Below are 22,121 nucleotides of genomic sequence, written 5' to 3' on the forward strand. Positions count from 1 at the left end.
GTGTTGATCTACGTAGGCAGAGATACGTTCTGTGGGGGCTTGGTAACCAGCTACAATGGGGCGGCCGGGATGATTGGGTTTGTGGATTTTAGGAAGAAGGTAGAAGGTAGGGGTGCGGGGTGTCGGTGGGGTCAGGAGGTTGATGGAGTCAGGTGAAAGGTTTTGCAGGGGGCCTAAGGTTCTGAGAATTCCTTGAAGCTCCGCCTGGACATCGTGAATGGGGTTACCTTGGCAAACTTTGTATGTGGTGTTGTCTGAAAGCTGACGCAGTCCCTCAGCCACATACTCCCGACGATCAAGTACCACGGTCGTGGAACCCTTGTCCGCCGGAAGAATGACGATGGATCGGTCAGCCTTCAGATCACGGATAGCCTGGGCTTCAGCAGTAGTGATGTTGGGTGTAGGATTAAGGTTTTTTAAGAAGGATTGAGATGCAAGGCTGGAAGTCAGAAATTCCTGGAAGGTTTGGAGAGGGTGATTTTGAGGAAGAGGAGGTGGGTCCCGCTGTGACGGAGGACGGAACTGTTCCAGGCAGGGTTCAATTTGGATGGTGTCTTGAGGAGTCAGATCATTAGGAGTAGGATTAGGATCATTTTTCTTCGTGGCAAAGTGATACTTCCAGCAGAGAGTACGGGTGTAGGACAGTAAATCTTTGACGAGGGCTGTTTGGTTGAATCTGGGAGTGGGGCTGAAGGTGAGGCCTTTGGATAGGACAGAGGTTTCGGATTGGGAGAGAGGTTTGGAGGAAAGGTTAACTACTGAATTAGGGTGTTGTGGTTCCAGATTGTGTTGATCGGAATTTTGAGGTTTTGGAGGGAGTGGAGCTGGAAGTGGGAGATTGAGTAGATGGGAGAGACTGGGTTTGTGTGCAATGAGAGGAGGTTGAGGTTTGCTGGAAAGGTTGTGAAGGGTGAGTGAGTTGCCTTTCCGTAGGTGGGAAACCAGGAGATTGGATAGTTTTTTGAGGTGGAGGGTGGCATGCTGTTCTAATTTACGGTTGGCCTGTAGGAGGATGCTCTGAACAGCTGGTGTGGATGTGGGGGAGGAAAGATTAAGGACTTTTATTAAGGATAGGAGTTGACGGGTGTGTTCATTGGCTGAGTTGATGTGTAGGTGAAGGATTAGGTGGGTGAGGGCAATGGATTGTTCAGTTTAGTTCATCCCTATGAAATCCCCAAACCACCTTCCCTACCCTCTGGCTCCTATCCTTGTAACCGCCCCCGATGCAAAACCTGTCCCATGCACCCTCCCACCACCACCTACTCCAGTCCTGTAACCCGGAAGGTGTACACGATCAGAGGCAGAGCCACGTGTGAAAGCACCCACGTGATTTACCAACTGACCTGCCTACACTGTGATGCATTCTGTGTGGGAATGACCAGCAACAAACTGTCCATTCGCATGAATGGACACAGGCAGACAGTGTTTGTTGGTAATGAGGATCACCCTGTTGCTAAACATGCCTTGGTGCACAGCCAGCACATCTTGGCACAGTGTTACACCGTCCAGGTTATCTGGATACTTCCCACCAACACCAACCTATCCGAACTCCGGAGATGGGAACTTGCCCTTCAGTATATCCTCTCTTCTCGTCATCCGCCAGGCCTCAATCTCCGCTAATTTCAAGTTGCCGCCACTCATACCTCACCTGTCTTTCAACAACTTCTTTGCCTCTACACTTCTGCCTCGACTGACATCTCTGCCCAAACTCTTTGTCTTTAAATATGTCTGCTTGTGTCTGTATGTGTGGATGGATATGTGCGTGTGTGCGAGTGTATACCTGTCCTTTTTTCCCCCTAAGGTAAGTCTTTCCGCTCCTGGGATTGGAATGACTCCTTACCCTCTCCCTTAAAACCCACTTCCTTTCGTCTTCCCCTCTCCTTCCCTCTTTCCTGATGAGGCAACAGTTTGTTGCGAAAGCTTGAATTTTGTGTGTGTGTTTGTGTTTGTTTGTGTGTCTATCGACCTGCCAGCGCTTTTGTTCGGTAAGTCACCTCATCTTTGTTTTTATATATATTTTTTCCCACGTGGAATGTTTCCTTCCATTATATTGATACCTTAATTTTGGTTGCATAATTAATATTTTAGTTATAACTGAAAGCGTATTGCACAATAAACATGTCACTTCTGTTCCACTGACTGGTGCTCTGGTATTAAAGACATATTCACATCACAGGGACATGTGGAGTAAATGTGGTATGTGAAAACAAGATGTCATGGATAAATATCATTGTGAAAAATGTTGACTACTGGTACACCTGAAAATGGAAAGAGGGGGAAGGCCGGGGAGGTGGGTAGGAAGGGATGCATAATGAGGGTGCAGGAGCACTTAAAAGTTCCACACATAGGGGCAAAATCACTTGAGTCAACCTTGTTCACAATAGTGGAGCTATTTAAGTATATAAATGCTGTATGACAAAGAGACATTATGCCTTTGCACATAAAATGTGGTAAGCTTTTAGTGAGGCTGGATTTAATTATGATATGCCAGCAGGCTCCAGCTCTCAGCTGATTTACAACTACAGAGCAGCAAGTTAAGTATCTTTTCCCGTGTTTTCATTTTAGTATTTTTATTAAATTTCATGTGTGTATTTCTGTTTAAGAGGTTTAATCTCACGTATTTGTAAGTGTAAATTCATTCAGTCCGTAGCAAAACAGTTGCTCATTTGTTTTGTTTTAAAAACAAGCATTCATTTGTGATTCTTGAAGTTTTCCTGGCGGACATAATGTTCCATCATCTTTCGGGCATGCACTCAGGACAGCGACAATTCTTCTTGCGATATATATAAATAGGCATGTGCAAACACCATTAACTCAGTCTCTGACTCGCCTTGGGGATGGCTGGGAGGTTTCCAGCCAAAACATCGCAAGAAGAATTGTTGCTGTCCTGAGTGCACGCCCGAAAGATGATGGAACAAGCATTCATTTGTTTAGTGAAAAAGTCAGTCGGCTCCAGCTCATAGCTGATTTACAGCTAGAGAGCAGCAAATTGTTTATCTTTTTCTGTGTTTTCTTCATAGTATATTTATCAAATTTTATGCATGTTTTTCTGTTTAAGAGGGTTAACCTTGTGTTTTTGTAAGTCTAAATTTATTCAGTCTGTAGTGAAGTAGTTGCTCAGTGAACACCCAGCTACATAGCTCATTACGAGGTGCATTCAAGTTCTAAGGCCTCCGATTTTTTTTCTCCGGACTGGAAAGAGATAGAAACATGGGCATTGTTTTAAAATGAGGCCGCGTTCATTGCCAATACGTCTCAGAGATGGCAGCACCGTATGGCAGATGGAATTTTACTGCCAGCGGCAAGATTGAGAACTGTTTTAAATATTTAAAATGGCGACGTTTTCCTTACTTGAACAGCGTGCAATCATTCGTTTTCTGAATTTGCGAGGTGTGGAACCAATTGAAATTCATCGACAGTTGAAGGAGACATGTAGTGATGGAGTTATGGATGTGTCGAAAGTGCGTTCGTGGGTGCGACAGTTTAATGAAGGCAGAACATCGTGTGACAACAAACCGAAACAACCTCGGGGTCACACAAGCCGGTCTGACGACATGATCGTGAAAGTGGAGAGAATTGTTTTGGGGGATCGCCGAATGACTGTTGAACAGATCGCCTCCAGAGTTGGCTTTTCTGTGGGTTCTGTGCACACAATCCTGCATGATGACCTGAAAATGCGAAAAGTGTCATCCAGGTGGGTGCCACGAATGCTGATGGACGACCACATGGCTGCCCGTGTGGCATGTTGCCAAGCAATGTTGGCGCGCAACGACAGCATGAATGGGACTTTCTTTTCATCGGTTGTGACAATGGATGAGATGTGGATGCCATTTTTCAATCCAGAAACAAAGCGCCAGTCAGCTTAATGGAAGCACACAGATTCACTGCCACCAAAAAAATTTCGGGCAACCGCCAATGCTGAAAAAATGATGGTGTCCATGTTCTGGGACAGCGAGGGCATAATCCTTACCCATTGCATTCCAAAGGGCACTACGGTAACAGGTGCATCCTATGAAAATATTTTGAAGAACAAATTCCTTCCTGCACTGCAACAAAAACGTCCGGGAAGGGCTGCGCGTGTGCTGTTTCACCAAGACAATGCACCCGCACATCAAGCTGACGTTACGCAACAGTTTCTTCGTGATAACAACTTTGAACTGATTCCTCATGCTCCCTACTCACCTGACCTGGCTCCTAGTGACTTTTGGCTTTTTCCAACAATGAAAGACACTCTCCGTGGCTGCACATTCACCAGCCGTGCTGCTATTGCCTTAGCGATTTTCCAGTGGTCAAAACAGACTCCTAAAGAAGCCTTTGCCGCTGCCATGGAATCATGGCGTCAGCATTGTGAAAAATGTGTACTTCTACAGGGCGATTATGTCGAGAAGTAACGCCAGTTTCATCGATTTTGGGTGAGTAGTTAATTAGAAAAAAAATCGGAGGCCTTAGAACTTGAATGCACCTCGTACTGTATCAGTGCCCATCAGTGACACATCAAGAGGGTAGCAAGTCACATATCTACAGTTATCTACTTTTATAGTCCAGTTCTTTAGTCAGTCTTGCTAGGATGACCAGGATGTGTGCTTGTTGTATGCAGATGCAGGAGAGCCTGGCTGCAGTTCGCGAACAACTGAATCTGCTTTTGGCTACAGTCAGTCACCTTCAAGCTGCTGCCTTGGGGTGTAGCGGTGATGGAGAATCTGATGTGTCGCATGGACCACCTCAGGTGTTGCTTGTTTTGCTTGTGGGCTCTGTTTCCAATGCACCTCCTAGTGCACCAGACTTGGTGGATCCACCCTCACAGGAGAGTGAGTGGCAGGTGGTAACATATTCACATCACTCAAGGCGGAAGGCCAATGTGGATGGCCTTGCCCACTTACTCTGTAAGCGGACACGTGGCCACTCCTTGAGAGGGTCTGAGCAGGCACACAAAGAGAGGGGTTTACTTGTTATTGAGAGCTCAAATGTTAGACATTCTATGGAGCCCATTGGGCAGATAGCGTTCAGGGCTGGAAAGAAAGTCAATGTGCATTCAGTATGTCTGCAGGGGGCCTGATTCGAAATGCACAGGCGGCTTTGCCAATGGTTATTGAGCATGCAGGGTGCAGTCGTCTGCAAGCTGTGCCTCATGTTGGCACCAATGACACCTGTCACATGGATTCTGAGGTGATCCTCAGTTCTTACAGGTGGCTGGCAGAGGTAGTGAAGACTGTTGGCCTCGAGCATGGGGTACGAGCAGAGCTCGTAATTTGCAGCGTTGTTCCCAGAGTTGATTGGGGTCCCTTGGTTTGTAGTCAAGTGAATGGGCTCAACCAAGTGAATGGGCTCAACCAAAGGCTTCATCGACTCTGTGATGATCTTGGCTGCAGGTTTCTAGATGTGTGTTGTCGTGTGGGGATTTGTAGGACCTCCCTTGTTAAGTCAGGTATGCACTACACAAAGAAAGCAGCAACTCAGGTAGACGAGTGCTTGTGGAGGACACATGAGGGTTTTTTAGGCTAGGCAGTAGTTTGAGGTGCTCTGATGAACACTCACCAGTCGATATGCAGCAAGGGTACTCAAATGGTGTTCAGAATAAAGACACTTTAACTGTCACAACTTTATCAGTAAATTGTCAAGGTATTCATAATAAAGTTTCCGAATTTACAGCCCTCCTGGAAAGTTCTCACACTCAAATTATTCTTGGCATTGGAAACTGGCTGAAACCTGAAGTGGAAAGCTCTGAGATTTTAGTGAGTCCTGGAATGTGTATCAGAAAGGCAGATTAGAGGCCACAGGAGGAGGAGTGTTCATTGCAGTTGCCAAAAATATTGTCTCTACTGCGGTCAAAGTTGAGTGTGGCAGTGAAGACATCTGGACACATATAACAGATGTAGATGAAACCAGACTTTGTAGTTACAAATAGACTGGACCTTGTCAACAATGTCGGTATACAAAATGGGGTTAGTGATCATGATGTCATTACAGCAACTATGGTTATGAAACTTAATAAATCAGTCAAGAAAGTTACCAGAAAGTTTCTGCTAGATAGAGCAGATAAGCAGTTATTAGCATCTCAGTTACACAGTGAACTGGCCTCACTTATTTCCAGTGAAATGGTTGTGGAGGATTTATGGACAAAGTTTAAGTTATTGGAAATCATAGTCTGGAGAGTTATGTGCCTAGTATGTGGATAAAGGATGGAAATGACCCACCATGGTTTAAAAACAAAATTGGGTGGATGTTGAGGAAGCAGAGGCTGTTGCACTCTCAGTTCAAAAAGGAGTGCACAAATGATGACAAGCAGCAAAGGTTAGTTAGATTCATGCGTCTGTGAAAAGATATATGCTTAAAGCATGCAAGTATCACTGTCACACCTTAGCAGAGGATCTGGCAGGGAACCTGAGAAAATTCTGGTCTTACGTAAAATTGCTAAGTGGGTCTAAGGGTTCCATTCAGTCCCTTCTTGGCCAGTCTGATGTGGCAGTTGAAGATGAGTACTCTACAGCATTGACAGCACAAAGATCCAAGCAACTGGGAAAAAGCACAGGTGACTTCAGTATATAAGGAGGGTAAAGGAACAGACCTACAAAATTACAGATGAATATCCTTAGCTTTTGCTTGCTGCAGAATCCTTGAATGTATTCTCAGTTCAAATATAATAAACTTCCTTGAGACTGAGAAGCTTACGTCCATGAATCAGAATGGTTTTAGAAAGCATCACTCATGCAAAACTCAGACTGCCCTCTTATCACATGGTATACTGAGAACTATGCATGAAGGACAACAGGTAAATTCCATATTTCTAGATTTCCGGAATGCATTTGATATGGTCTCCCACTGCAGGCTGTTAATGAAGGTACGAGCATATGGTTTAAGTTCACAGATATTTGAGCAGCTCAAAGACTTCTTAAATAATAGAATCCAGTATGTTGTCCTTGACACTGATGTTCATCACAGACAAGGGTATTGTCAATGTGATAGGGCCACTGTTGTTCTTTATGTAGATAAATGGTTTAGCAGACAAGATGGGCAGCAATCTGTAGTTGTTTGTTGATGATGCTGTGGTGTACAGTAAGGTGTTGAAGCTGTAGGAAGATACTAGATGACTTAGGCAAAATTTACAGTTGTGTGATGAATGGCAGCTAGCCCTAAATGTGGAAAAATGTAAGTTAATATGGATGAGGAGGAAGATCAGACATGTAATGTTCGGATATAGTATTACTTGTGTCTTACTTGACACAGTCATATTGTTTACATATCTGGCCATAATGCTGCAAAGTGATTTGAGATGGAATTAGCATGTGAGAACTGAGGCAGGAAAGGTGAATGGTCAACTTCAGTGTATTGGGAGAATTTTAGGAAAGAATGATTCCCCTGTAAGGGAGACCACATATAGGATGCTGGTGTGACTATTCTTGATTACTGCTCGAGAGTTTGCGATCCGTACCAGACCGGATTGAAGGAAGACATCAAAGCAATTCAGAGGCTAGATTTGTTACTGGCAGGTTCAAACAACACATAAGTGTTATAGAGATGCTTCGGGAACTCAAATGAGAATCCCTGGAAGGAAGGTGACATTCTTTTCAATAAACAGTATTGAGGAAATCTAGAGAAACGGCATTTGAAGATGACTACTGAATGATTCTACTTCTGCCAACACATATTGCAAATAAGGATCACGAAGAAAAGATATCAGAAATTGAGGCTCATACAGAGGCATATAGACAGTGCAGGTGGAGCAGGAAAGGAAATGACAAGCAGTGGTACAGGTTACCCTCCACCACACACCATTTGGTGGCTTGTGAAGTGTCTATGTAGATGTTAGAATATCTGCTGCTAACAGGTACAAATGTGAGGTCAGATGATGTTACACATACAAAGATTATAAAATTTGTGCTGCACCAAACTAGAAATTGCTTATTTTCTTTCTTCATGGAATTAGTATGTTTGTTACTTCTCAACAATGAAGTGGCTCAGTGGATTTGGATGGACTTTGGAATGGACACAGCCTACACCCTGAATTAACACAGAGGCTACCTTTCATTCTGGGGGGGGTGGGGGGGGGGGGGGGGGGGGAACTATTCCTGCGGGCCGGTTAATGTGACTACTGTTCCCATGGTATGGATAAGATAACTAAAAAGTCATCTGTGAAAGTTAACTATCAAATGAATGCATTAAGTTTAGTGTAGAGATTAGTTTTTTTTTCCCTTAAGTAAACGAGTGAGTTGTGAGCAGTGAGAGACATGCATTCTGGCAGCTTCTCCCATTGTCTCAAAATGTGTTTTCCAACCCCCTCCCCAATGTAACCCCGCAGGTTGCAGCTAGTGAGGTCATATTTCAAAGTTTAGATGCAGTGCTATAAATTACTGTAATTCTGGTTAGGTTTAGCATACATGAAGACTGTTATTGTTTATCAAGGTTTGATGATACAGCAGTGGCAAGCAAAAGTGTACAGGAAATGATTGACTGATTTTTATTTGGTCCCATGTCATTACATCATGTACAGAGTGTATACTTGTACATCTTTAAATATTTAGCCTATGTATTACAAAATAAAACATCAAATTGGGAATAATTATGGAAACATTGCATGTATTTTCCTCTCAATTAATATTTAGGCTTAAAGTTATTTACTTATATTTTAACTATAGAAAAAATAAACAATGATATATTTCTCAGATTTCCTTTATTTCTTCTTTTTAGCAATGTACTGCATCTGATTTATGAAATTATTGTTCTGTATATGTACATCTAGCAAAATATTGATATTTTTAGCTAATGAAAGGCAGCTGTGGATGAGTCACTTTCTTTATTATTCAAGACAGCACTAGTGACCACTTTTTTTGCAATACAAAAATTATTTTTGTATTATTGCTGCTGGAGTTACCCCAAACAGTAATTTCACACTGTAAACATGGTTCAATAAGTGCTTGGTACACTTTACAAATAAGCTGATTGTCAGCATAATGGGCAAGCTGTTTCATCATAAATGTTACAGTGCCTAATTTACAGCAGATGTTGTCTACAGATTGTCTCCATTGGAGCTTATTGTCACACATAATTCCCAAAAATTTTATAGAGTGAACTTCTTCCAGTGTTGTTTTATCTACGAATATATCTACAAGGTCTTCCTTTTATTGCTACTCACTATATAGATGACACATTGAGTTGCAAGCAGTCTTGTTTCATCTATGAACATATCTACATAGTCTTCCTTTTTGTAATTTTGATTAATCAAAATAAGTTAAAAAATAATTTTCCCAAGAAGCCTCAGGAAGAAAAAGTGGGTTGTCTTATAATCAGTGTTATCTGACACTCAGGTATGTATAGTACATCCTGTTGTAGAGCTGTAGCAGTAATTTTTTGAAGAGCTGTAATACATCCTTTACTAGGTTTTTGTAAATATTATTATTGCCACTGATAACATATAAACTTTTCTATTGCCCAGTGTTTTACTGTCATTTTGTAGTTCACAAATAAAGAGTTAGTGGTCAACTTGCAAACAACATACAAATATTATTTAGAAGTTTGCAGAACACCTAACAGTAAAGCAGTACAAAAGAAGTTGAACATGAACCGGTATCACTTTGACATTTAAATATGTTACAAAAACTATTTATGTATTTTTTTAAGAGAGACAGAGGGAGGGGTGAGGGAGGGAAAGAGAAGCCCAGTGTAAGCAATAGCAAACATAAAAAGAAACACACTAAGTGAAAACTGACCTGTACATACTGTCAATTTTTTCAGAAGTAACCTCCTCACTTTTTTTTTCATCTGCTTTAAGATCACTACATATTGGACAGAAAGTGTATGGCAAGAAGAATTCCTTCATCAGCATAATGTCTTCTTTCTTGGTCACACCTAGTGCCTGTGCAAAAAGCAAAGAATTATATCTATCTAATAATTAGTTCTCTATTAGAAAAAAATTAACTACATCTACTGCAATGCCATCTTTTCTTCCCACTAAATTCAAACAGTATTTCCAAAATTACTCAAATACCAATTTGAATTAGAGTGTGGACTCTACATTGTTGTATTCAATCATGTGTGTAAACAAATGAGATCTGAGACTACCTGAGGAACAAGCCCCACTTTCGTTTTGTTGGGCTCGTAGCTTACAAGCTTGTGCTGTGCCCCTGCAGTAGCTAAAGCGACATAACGGTCATAAGGATCATCAAACACTTCTGGTGTTATGAGGGTCATACTCAAACTCTGTCATGTTCAAAGGTTTGTCCATTGCCCCCTTTCAAGACATGAAAAAGAAAAGCTCAACACAAAGTAAAACAGAGTGCACCAAGCATTTAGTAGTAGCTAAGTACAATTATTTAAGGAGGGCGGCAGGTCAACTTGGTAGTTCAGGTCTGACCTCTACTGTTATCTTAAGCAACCAGTGTGAAAAACACCAGTGCAGTAATTCATGTCTCACGTCTACTTACAGAAGATGTAACTTCAATCTGCTGAATTTAAAATGATATTAAGAAAAAAATTATAGTAGCATAATAAAAGGCTGTCATTTTGGGAGATAATATGCAAATACAAAAGAAACACTGTAATAGTATTCATAGCCAGCTCTCCTGCTGGTGAACCATGTATGAATGCCTTATGAACTAACTCACATATCAAATTCCCACAACCTCTCTCTTCCCATTCCAAACACTGTAGAGCCATAAAATTTCAAGCTGCTATGGATTTTCAAAACAGTGAATACTTTTGTGAAAATAAATTATTTCAATCATATTTCTGACACACAAAATGTTTCAAAAATTATAAACCATTTTAATGTCTTGATCGAAGTAATAACAACAATCCTGATGACCTGTTTCAGCTGATCTCAGTCATCTTAAGATCTCTTAAAGGACAGAAAAAAGAAGAAAAAACTAACCACAAACTGTTATTATTATGCAAAATAATTTGGATTAAACAAGAAGGGAGAAACACAAAACATACTTATAAAATCCTCATTACTGTAGTAATGAGTCATAAGCAGTGTATGCAAACATGCAGTGTCATTTGGACAGCTGTGCTTACCTCTGCACTGTACTTAAAAGCAGAAGATATTGACCATAATTATCATTTTGGTGAAAATTCTAGAACTTAGGTTCCTCAGACTGTCCTGAACAACAACACATAAGCATTATAAATGTTTTATATGAAACTTGACATTATCAAGATGCAGATATGTGACCTAACTGTTCAATCCAAGCTATATTTGTCTCAATCGCAAATTATGGTAGAACAGAAAATTCTTACTTGTACTCTGTCATAAATAAGTAAGATAAATAGAATATAAAACAATTAGAAGTGAACATATGATAAAAAATTAGTTACATAAGTAACACATATTAAGCATTGTATACACGTTATGCCATACAACTTGCTGTATGTGTCACATCTGCATTTGATTGCAAGACAACAGTAGTTAAGTATGACTACAGGAAGGAGAGTGACTCCTGGTGGCTATGTGAACTTGTCAATGGATGCAGCAACATCCATAGGCCATTCTATATTTCATTTTGCACCTTGTATTTTAATATTGCTTGTCTTTCTACAGATTTACACCTTTGACTGTACATATTTTGTGTACCAAACATAAATCTTGCTTCCTAGCATCTTTCCCTAACACTTTTCATTAATGTTTAATTATGCAGATGTTGATTCTTTTCATCACAATTGTTAACTTTTTACCACTCTATCATTCTGCCACATGCATTACTTTACTGCATGGTTAATTCAGTAATGTACCTGTGCTGTAATTAGTGCTTTCTAGTAGACAGGAGCTTGCCTTCTTTAAAGATAGTGTAGAAACACAGCATTTGTACAGCAATGTAATAAACCAAACTCACATAGTTTAGTACATCATACATTGTGCTAGTATACAATTTGATATAGTTCAGATCCATTAAATAGAGTCTTGCCTCAGTCTTTGTAAAACAATTTGCCTAATTGTTTGTAATGTAAATGACTGTCACATTTATAATCTTTAGTACAAACTGGAATGGAGTAATTTGTGACAATAATAGGAATTGTGACAAGTGAAGTTATTATAATGTTTAAATGTTTAAAATTAAGAGTTTGTAATATTGACTGTTAAAAATACTCATAATGTAACTTTTGGAAGACAAAGTGTGTATTTCATAAAACAAATTATGTAAATTATGTTTATGATTTCTGCCATGGGGAACATTGTGATTCAATAATTTTATATGTCCCCATTGTAAACTAATTAAAATATTTTTTGTCATAAGGTTCAAAATGGTTCAAATGGCTCTGAGCACTATGGGACTTAACTTCTGAGGTCATCAGTCCCCTAGAACTTAGAACTACTTAAACCTAACTAACCTAAGGACATCACACACAGCCATGCCCGAGGCAGGATTCGAACCTGCAACCGTAGCGGTCGCACGGTTCCAGACTATAGCGCCTAGAACCGCTCAGCCACTCCGGCCGGCTTGTCATAAGGCTGAAAGCTGTTGGCATAGTTATAATGATATAGATGTAGCAGTAACTTTGGGCACATGGTGGTTACTTTTTGAGAGGCACTTTGCAGCAGCTGTTGTTTTAGTGGTGTAAGGTGATGGTTAGCCACTTAGATATTGATTAACAAAAGGTGCTGATACTGTAGTGAGTGTGCTATGTAAATTTTCCATTGGGGAGAAGACACTAAAAGCCTTCTGGAAGGATGATGGAACATGTAAACATTCTGGAGTTGGATGATTGTGTGGGTAGGTAGAGTTGAACACATCATGGTAGCAGAGGAGAGAAAAAAACAGTAAAAGGGGGAACGATGGTCTGGTCTTCAAATGGTAATAAAAACTTCTCCCATCCTGAAATTTTCTGTTACTTTAAGTGCAACAAAGTGAGGAAAGTGGAAAATTAAATAATATTTTCTCCCCTCCACCTGAGTTATTTTGGGATTTACATACAGCCCTCTGGATGAGGGATGTCAAGATACAGGGCCTCCAAGTACAGAGTCACTGGTGTGTTCATATTCTAAGAAAAATTTCTTCCCAATGCTCTGTAGAGAGGGCCATTTTTGGAGTAGACAGGGAAATATAAATAAGAAAGAGACAGAGAAACAGATGTCCTGCATGGTCCTTGGTTGGTGTGTTTCAAATCCACCTGTCGTCTCATCCTCCTCAACTTGCGGCCAAAGCCATTGTGGAAAATACGGGGAAGGGAGAGTGTGAGAGAGACAGAGGGATGCAGAGTTTTACGCCTTGTAATGATAGGATATTTCAGAATCTAACAAGCTGTATCCACTTCCTTTTAATGTGAAAGTAATACTTGTGAAATGATGGGGATGGCAAACAAAACAGCCAGAGGACAGAAAATGTTATGTCAGATAGGAAAGATTACTGTTGGTTTCTTTCAAATTTAACTAATTTTGCTTTTCCCACATCTAAGTATTACAGACAACTGACAACTTGACTTGTGCGAGTTATTCTTGGACAGACTGACAGTGGTCTTTATGTTGTGTATGCAAAAACTATGAAGTGCTGACGGACACCCAGCACCGTGGACAAAGTATGAGTGCTGATGACTGTGGTGAGTATGCCTTCATGAGTGGATAAGTTCTCCCTCGTTCTCAGGAAGTTGGTACCTAGGTCATGTTAGGTCACATTCTGTTGCTTTCAAGTTTTCTCACTTTTATCAGTAAGATCGTAGATACAATAAGGGATCTTCTTAAGGATTAGATGGCAGTGGGTTTAACATAATCATCATTGGATGTTCATTCCCATTGTGCTGTATTCTTTGCTCCATTTGTCACCAATGTTCAAAATAATAGATGCTAATTAAGAGAGAAGAACAGTTCTTGGGTATGTCTGCAAGTTATTTGAGAAAATCCACCATCTTTGGTCTCATAATATGCAATGGCCTTGTTATTTTTTCCCCACAATAGTGTTTCCTACAACTTAAGAATTAATGTATAGGAGACCTCAACTTGCTGTCACATTTCACTCATCACTTGTTGCCATGATCTTGCCCTGGCATTGTTCAAGATTTGTCTGCTAATTAACCATGTCTCATGAAATAATGACCATCTTTGATGCTAAAGCATCCCAACATTCTCATCCAAGACACTGCACATAAGAAGATATTTCTATCATTACTACCTGGGCTGTGATTTAATAATTACCCTAATTTATAAAGTGGCAGGGAAGGAAGCTGGTCTGGAGGAGCATACAGAAATTAATATTCCATTTTGTCTAATCTATTGGAAGACTGTTACACCCATTGGGTGCTGGGCAGAAGTACTCAGCTTAATTTTCTTATTGGGGTGCATACTCAAAGTAGAGTAGGAACAGGCACCAAAATGTGATGGTTAGCTACTTTCACACTGACTAACAAAATGTATAATCTGTGCATCATGCCAGTGACACTTTGTTCAGTGTGGCACACAAATTTTTCACTGGAGAGGTGGCACCAAAAGCCTCCTGGAATGAATAGGGGACATGTTAGTGTTTTAGTTCAGCTAATTTCCTTTCTTCCTCACTCCATGTGCAACTGCAGTTGGATGTCTGTGTGGGTACATACAATTTAATGCATCATGATGGCAGAGGAAAAAAATATAGTGAGAGTGGGAATGATGGATTGGTTTTCAGATGGTAGCAAAAATATTGCATTACTTTGAGAGTGACAAAGATGTGTCTTGTCTGAGGAAGACGTCAAACATTAACAAAATCTCTCCCCTCCACCTGAGGTATTTTGGGAGTGAGAGAGAGGTCTTTGGGTAGGGGAGGTGTCAAAATATAGGACCACCAAGGAGAGAATCATTGGCAGGTTTGAATTCTAATGAAAAGTCCTCCTCACCATTGGTAAAGAGAGCTGATTTTGGACTTCAGAGGGAAGCACAGAATGAGAAAGGGACAGGAAAATGGATGTCCTGCATTGCCCTCAGTTGGCATGTTTCAAATCTGCTGGTCATCTCTTCCTCCTCTATCTGTGGCTGACTATCATTCTGCAAAAGACAAGGGAGGCACTTCAGGATCTAACAAGTTTTACACATTTCCTTTGGGTCTAAAAGTAAGACTTTTGAAAAAGTGAGGGTGGTGAATGGGAGAATTAGTTATGGATTCAGACAATGATAGATACTTTTATGTGAGGTGGGAAAGATTATAACTGAAATCTTTCAAATTTAAGGAATTTTGTTTTCCCCACTCCTATGATTGCAGAATGATCTGACTTGCATGAGTGATGCTCAGACAAACAAAGAGTGGCCTCTACATTGAGTATGCAGGAACTATGGAGTGCTGACAGACAGACAGCATGGCAGATGCAGTATGACAGCTCATGGCTGTGGTGAGTGTGCCTTAGCGTGTAGATAAAGTCCTCCGTCATTCTCAGGAAGGTGGTATTTAGGTCATGTTCTGTTGCTTTTGAATTTTGCTCACTTGTTTCAGTCAGTTCTTGGGTATGATCAGAGTTATTTTTATGTATTAGATGATGGTGGGTTCCATAAAAATCATCACTGGATATCCATGACCTTATCATTTTCTACCCACATGAGTATATGCTTTATCTTTACCGAAGTAATGTGTTAGAGCACTACAATTAGATATGTAACATTTCACTAAATACTCATTGCCTGTAATGTTGACCTGGGGTAATTCAATATCTGTCTACTAATTAACCATGTCTTCCAAAATAATGACCATTTGTCATGTTAAAGCAAACCATTGTTCTCCTTCAAGCCATCTTCCACCACCTGCCTGCAAGAGCATATATCTATTGATTAGATTAGATTATATTAGATTAATACTAGTTCCATGGATCATGAATACGATATTTCGTCATGATGTGGAACGAGTCGAATTTTCCAATACATGACATAATTAGGATAATTTAACAACATACTTAAGTTGATATAACAACTTTATTTTTTTTTTTTTTGTTTATTTTTTTATTTTTATTTTTTTTAATATTTTTGTTTTTTTCTTTTTTTTTCTTAATTTATATCTAAAAATTCCTCTATGGAGTAGAAGGAGTTGTCATTCAGAAATTCTTTTAATTTCTTCTTAAATACTTGTTGGTTATCTGTCAGACTTTTGATACTATTTGGTAAGTGACCAAAGACTTTAGTGCCAGTATAATTCACCCCTTTCTGCGCCAAAGTTAGATTTAATCTTGAATAGTGAAGATCGTCCTTTCTCCTAGTATTGTAGTTATGCACACTGCTATTACTTTTGAATTGGGTTTGGTTGTTAATAACAAATTTCATAAGAGAGTATATATACTGAGAAGCTACTGTGAATATCCCTAGATCCTTAAATAAATGTCTGCAGGATGATCTTGGGTGGACTCCAGCTATTATTCTGATTACACGCTTTTGTGCAATAAATACTTTATTCCTCAGTGATGAATTACCCCAAAATACGATGCCATATGAAAGCAATGAGTGAAAATAGGCGTAGTAAGCTAATTTACTAAGATGTTTATCACCAAAATTTGCAATGACCCTTATTGCATAAGTAGCTGAACTCAAACGTTTCAGCAGATCATCAATGTGTTTCTTCCAATTTAATCTCTCATCAATGGACATACCTAAAAATTTGGAATATTCTACCTTAGCTATATGCTTCTGATTAAGGTCTATATTTATTAATGGCGTCATACCATTCACTGTACGGAACTGTATGTACTGTGTCTTATCAAAATTCAGTGAGAGTCCGTTTACAAGGAACCACTTAGTAATTTTCTGAAAGACAGTATTGACAATTTCATCAGTTAATTTTCGTTTCTCAGGTGTGATTACTATACTTGTATCATCAGCAAAGAGAACTAACTTTGCCTCTTCATGAATATAGAATGGCAAGTCATTAATATATAATAAGAACAACAAAGGACCCAAGACTGACCCTTGTGGAACCCCATTCTTGATAGTTCCCCAGTTTGAGGAATGTGCTGATCTTTGCATGTTACGAGAACTACTTATTTCAACTTTCTGCACTCTTCCAGTTAGGTACGAATTAAACCATTTGTGCACTGTCCCACTCATGCCACAATACTTGAGCTTGTGTAGCAGAATTTCATGATTTACACAATCAAAAGCCTTTGAGAGATCACAAAAAATCCCAATGGGTGGTGTTCGGTTATTCAGATCATTCAAAATTTGACTGGTGAAAGCAAAATTTGACTGGTGAAAGCAGAATTCCACCCTGGCCATGATTTAATCACTCACCCTAGTTTCTGAAGTGGTAGGAAAAGAAGCTGGGCTGGTAGACCATACTGAAATTAATATTCCATTTTAGCTATCCTAATGTAAGCTTTCTTTAAACCCATTGAATGCATGATACAAGTACTCATAGCTTAGTTGTCCTACTAGGATGAATACTGAAGGTAGAGCAGTGGGCTTACAGTAGTAATTCAACATTGGCTGAATGGCAGTTGTAGTAAGTTGTATTATGGCAGTAGAAGTTGTATTATAAGATTTTGAAAGTAATGGAGGTAGTTGATGAAGACATTTCATGAAGAAAATGAACAGGTGATCGATACATAAAGCTGAACTTCTCATTTTGAAAAAGTTACCATTCCTGAAACAAAAGTTTAGATACCAACTTATTGGTACTCCAGTGTCTCACGCTATTTGCATGTCAGCTATGGAGAACTTTCAACAAAAAATTACACTAGCCAAGTAAAAACTATGAATGTGACATTACCCATTTTGATAACAGTAATAATAATCACAAATATACTTTTTGCAAGATCTGAGGTATATGCAGTCAGTTAACCTAAAATTTTGAATTTTATTACTGCACTCTCATGTCTTGTTTAAGAACAAGGAATGTTACAGTATACACAACTTAAGACATTGATTGTAACTAAGTTTTTTACAGTATATTCAATTTTCATTCTCTTATATTCTGCATATTTTTATGTATTACAAGTTCTGATGTTCTTTTCTGTCCTTTCTAGAGCTGACGACAATTGTCAAACAATTGAAACCAGTAATCTATAGTATATTGTGACCAAGACAAATCAAAGTTGTATAATTTTAATTATTTATTCATCTGATGATCATCTCACAATGATGTAGGATTTGTCGTCATAATGCAATCAAAGTAAATAAGCCTAATATACATAAACAGAAAAAAGATAAGAATCTTTTACAAGGATAGTACAGGCATGGCTGTGGCCTTGCTGAAGACAATTACTTGAAATTATTTAGGAAAACCACTGACAATCTATATCTGTATGGCTGGACAGAGCAAACACCATCCTCCAGAACTGGAGTCAGTGTCTTAACAATTGCACTGCCTCATTCGGTTGGTCCCTATAGTACAATGTTCTTCTAATCCCACACAATATGTATCAGATAACTTATAATACAAAACAAGTTTTTGTACTGCACCACTGCAAACTCCATGGACTCCCACTGATCATCGAGGACCAAGAACATTAACATCTCCATCAGATGAATTCGCAATTGCGAATAATGACTACCATTGGCTGTAGAATGGAATGAGGCCAATGAAAATTTGTGCCAGACCAGGACTCGAATTCGGATTTCCTGCTTATCGCAAGCATTTGCCATACCATTTGGCTATCTATGCATGACTCACAGCCAGACTCAAACTTCCATATGTCATCAACCATGCGTTTGAGTCTGGCTGTGAGTCATCCACAGATAGGCAAATAGTAAGGTAACCACTCATGATAAGCAGGAAATCAGGTTCGAGTCCCAGCCTGTCACCAATTTTCATTGTCGTCATTCCATTTTACAGCCGACGGTAGTCATTATTCACAATTGCGAATTCATTTGATGTGTTTCATAATGGCTGTGGTTGCCGCATGTCATCAGAATAACACAGACACTGCAATATTGTATTAACATCTCCATGACCTCCCTTCAGTCCATCTGGAAAAATTTTAAGCATCCACCCAGTACATGAGAGTCTTAGCAACTGTGGTGGAAGACTGTGTGATGTAAGCCATTGGAGGCTTCCAACTGGAAAAATGGGCAGTCATGAGTAATCATCAAATTAAAATACAGATGCAAATGTAATGCACAAATTCGTTGTGGAGTAATTAACAATTTAACATCATGATGTGTGATGTCACAGCATGTATTGTCAAACACTTTTCATTGCAATTCAGAGAATTTTATGCTGCAGCACTACACCCCTAAATTCAGCAACCATACATCACTTCTTTCTGGAAACTGCTTAAGAACCCCATTACAGAAGGATACTGTCAGCTTCAAACAGTGTAATTTTTTATGATCACTAAGACATTAACAAGGCAAGGATTCTAAATTATGTCTCAGCAGAAACCAATATCCATTTAGGAATATTTGTGTAACTATTCCAATGTCAAGGTCAAGGTCAAGGCCAATGCCAGTGACAAAGCTAATGCCACATACATACAGTCAGATCACAAATATTCTATGCTCTATCAAGGAAATTGAAACTGTAGTTAATTCCCTCAAAAGCAATATGTCCACTGTATTGAAAATACCATGAGTGAGTTATTAACAACCTGTTCTTCACACACATTCAGTCACAAATGCAATACATCACTATCATGGAGTATAGCCTCAGACAGACTGAAATATGCTGTTGTCTGATTCTGTAAAATAATTGTCATAAGACAGATATTAAGAAGTATCAACCAATCACACTGCCTGCTTACTTCACTGACGTAGTGGAAAAAATTATACCTGCATGTACAAAAATACACTTATGCTAATTTTGATTTCAAAAGTCTCTCCACGGAACATGACACTTTTCAATACAAAAATCAAATTACACAAAATTTAAATGATAATATAATGCTGAATGGAATTTTCTGAGATTTGTCAAAAGCATTTGATTGTACACAGTATTCTTGTAGAGAAACTAAATATTATGGTATCAGAAATATTGCTGGTGACTGGTCACTTTCCTATAAAACGAAAAGAAGACTGTGCCATTAACAAATTCAGGGCACGTATACAACAAAACAGCATCTTCAGAAAAGGAATAATTGCCATAGAACAAAGCATACAGCAGAAAATCTGCAATGGGATAACATTATGAATTAGGATAGATTGCAATACACCACACAGAGGTGACACTGAATAGCACAGGCACATTTAAAAGTAGATGGTTAGATTTTTTGTATTATGTGACAAAGTCCTGCATCAGAATGAGAAACACACATATACAACCTACACATGAAAAACCACTGTCATGACACTGTGACCAACTGCGGTGAGTAGCAACGCCAGCTGGGTTGGGTAGTGGGGGCACAGAAAAGGCATGGTGCTGGATGGGGGAGGGACAGCAGGGTAGGGGTGGGGAAAGATGCTGTAGCATTACTTGTGCATGGGTGCACAAGAATGAGGTAGGGACAGAATCGTCGACTGTTAGGTGCACTACTGGAAGAGCTATGATGGGTAGAAATAGCAGAGGAGAGAAACAAAGAAAGGGAAATGACTGTGTAGGTGAGCTGGAGGAATAGAAGACATGTGTGAGACTGGAGTGTCATGGAAGGAGGTGAGAACTGGCAAAGGCTGTGGCGAGGGGTTATGGAAGTGAAGGATATTTTGCGGGGAGTTCCACATGTTCAGTTCAGAAAAGCTGGTGTTAGTGAGATGGATCCAGAGGGCACAGGCTGTCATGACAGTGTTGTGCAGCATGTTCAGCACCTGGATAGGTGAAGGACCCAGCAGTTGTTGAGAGTTTCAGAGGGAGCATTAGGCAGCAGCTGACTAGAACAGGGGGCGGGGGGAGGGGGAGAGAGGGGGGGGGGGGACGACGACACAGTAGAAGATGAATGGGTAGCTTTGGGTGACGAAATAGTGAAGGTAGCAGGTAAAAAGACAACGTCCAGTAGAAATCTTTGGATAACACAAGAGATATTGAATTTAACTGATGAAATAAGAAAATTTAAAAAAGTAAATGAAGCAGGTGATGGGGAATACAAATGTTTAAAAAATCTGATTGACAGTAAGTGCAAAATGGCTAAGCAGGAATGGCTAGAGGACAAATGTAAGGATTTTGAAGCATATTTCACTACGGGAAAGGTAGATACCTCTAACAGGAAAATTTAAGAGGCTTTTGGGGAAACAAGAAGCAGGTGTATGAATATCAGGAGCTCAGATGACAAATCAGTCCTAAGTAAATAAGGGAAAGCTAGGGTGGAAGGATTATATAGAGAGCCTATGCAAGGGAGATGAGCTTGAAAGCAATATTATAGAAAGGGAAGTGGACATAGATGAAGATAAGATGGGAGATATGATACTGCGAGAAGAATTTGGCAGAGCTCTGAAAGAACTAAGTTGAAACAAGGCCCTGGGAGTAGATGATATTCCATCAGAATTACTGTACCCTTGGGTGAGCCAGCCATGACTAAACTCTTCCATCTGGTGTGCAACATGTATGAGACAGGTAGAATACTCTCAGACTTCAAGAAGAATGTAGTAATTCCAATTCAAAAGAAAGTGGTTGCTGACAGGTGTGATAATTAGTGAACTATAGGTTTAGTAAGTCATGGTTGCAAAATACTAACACGAGTCCTTTACAGGAGAGTGAAAAACTGGTAGAAGCTGAACTCAGTGAAGATTGGATTTTGGAGAAATGTAGGAACATGTAAGGTAATACTGACCCTACAACTTGTCTTAGAAGATAGGTTAAGGAAAGGCAAACCTACATTTATAGCATTTGTAGACTTAGAGAAAGGTTTTGACAGTGTCGACTGGAACACTCTCTTTGAAATTCTGAAGGTAGCAGGAGTAAAATATAGGACCCAAAGATTATTTACAACTTGTACAGAAAGTGGATGGCAGTTATAAGAGTCAAAGGGTATGAAAGGGAGGCAGTGGTTGAAAAGGGAGTGAGACAGGGTTGGAGCCTGTCACCGATGTCATTCAATATGTACACTGAACAAGCAGTAAAGGAACCTAAAGAAAAGTTTGGAGTAGAAATTAAAGTTTAGGCAAAAGAAATAAAAACTTTGAGGTTTGCTGATGACATTGTAATTCTGTCAGAGATGGCAAAGGACATGGAAGAGTAGTTCAACAGAATGGACAGTATTTTGAAGGGAGGATATAAGATTCAACATCAACAAAAGCAAGACAAGGATAACGGAATATTGTCAAACTAAAACAGGTGATCTAAGGGAATCAAATTAGGAGATGAGAAACTTAAAGTAGTGAATCA

General features: G+C 39.6%; 1 protein-coding gene across 1 annotated transcript in view; it reads right to left on the reverse strand.

The window, feature by feature from the left end:
- LOC124594445 (dynein regulatory complex protein 1) overlaps positions 1 to 22,121 on the reverse strand; it is a 326,671-nt gene that overhangs the window by 61,679 nt on the left and 242,871 nt on the right. The window contains exon 10 of the mRNA XM_047132821.1: positions 9,705 to 9,850. Within this exon, the coding sequence (XP_046988777.1) occupies positions 9,705 to 9,850 (146 nt within the window). The remainder of the gene's footprint in view (positions 1 to 9,704; positions 9,851 to 22,121) is intronic.

This window comes from Schistocerca americana, chromosome 2, assembly GCF_021461395.2.
Source record: "Schistocerca americana isolate TAMUIC-IGC-003095 chromosome 2, iqSchAmer2.1, whole genome shotgun sequence".
In the NCBI taxonomy this organism is placed as follows: domain Eukaryota; kingdom Metazoa; phylum Arthropoda; class Insecta; order Orthoptera; family Acrididae; genus Schistocerca; species Schistocerca americana.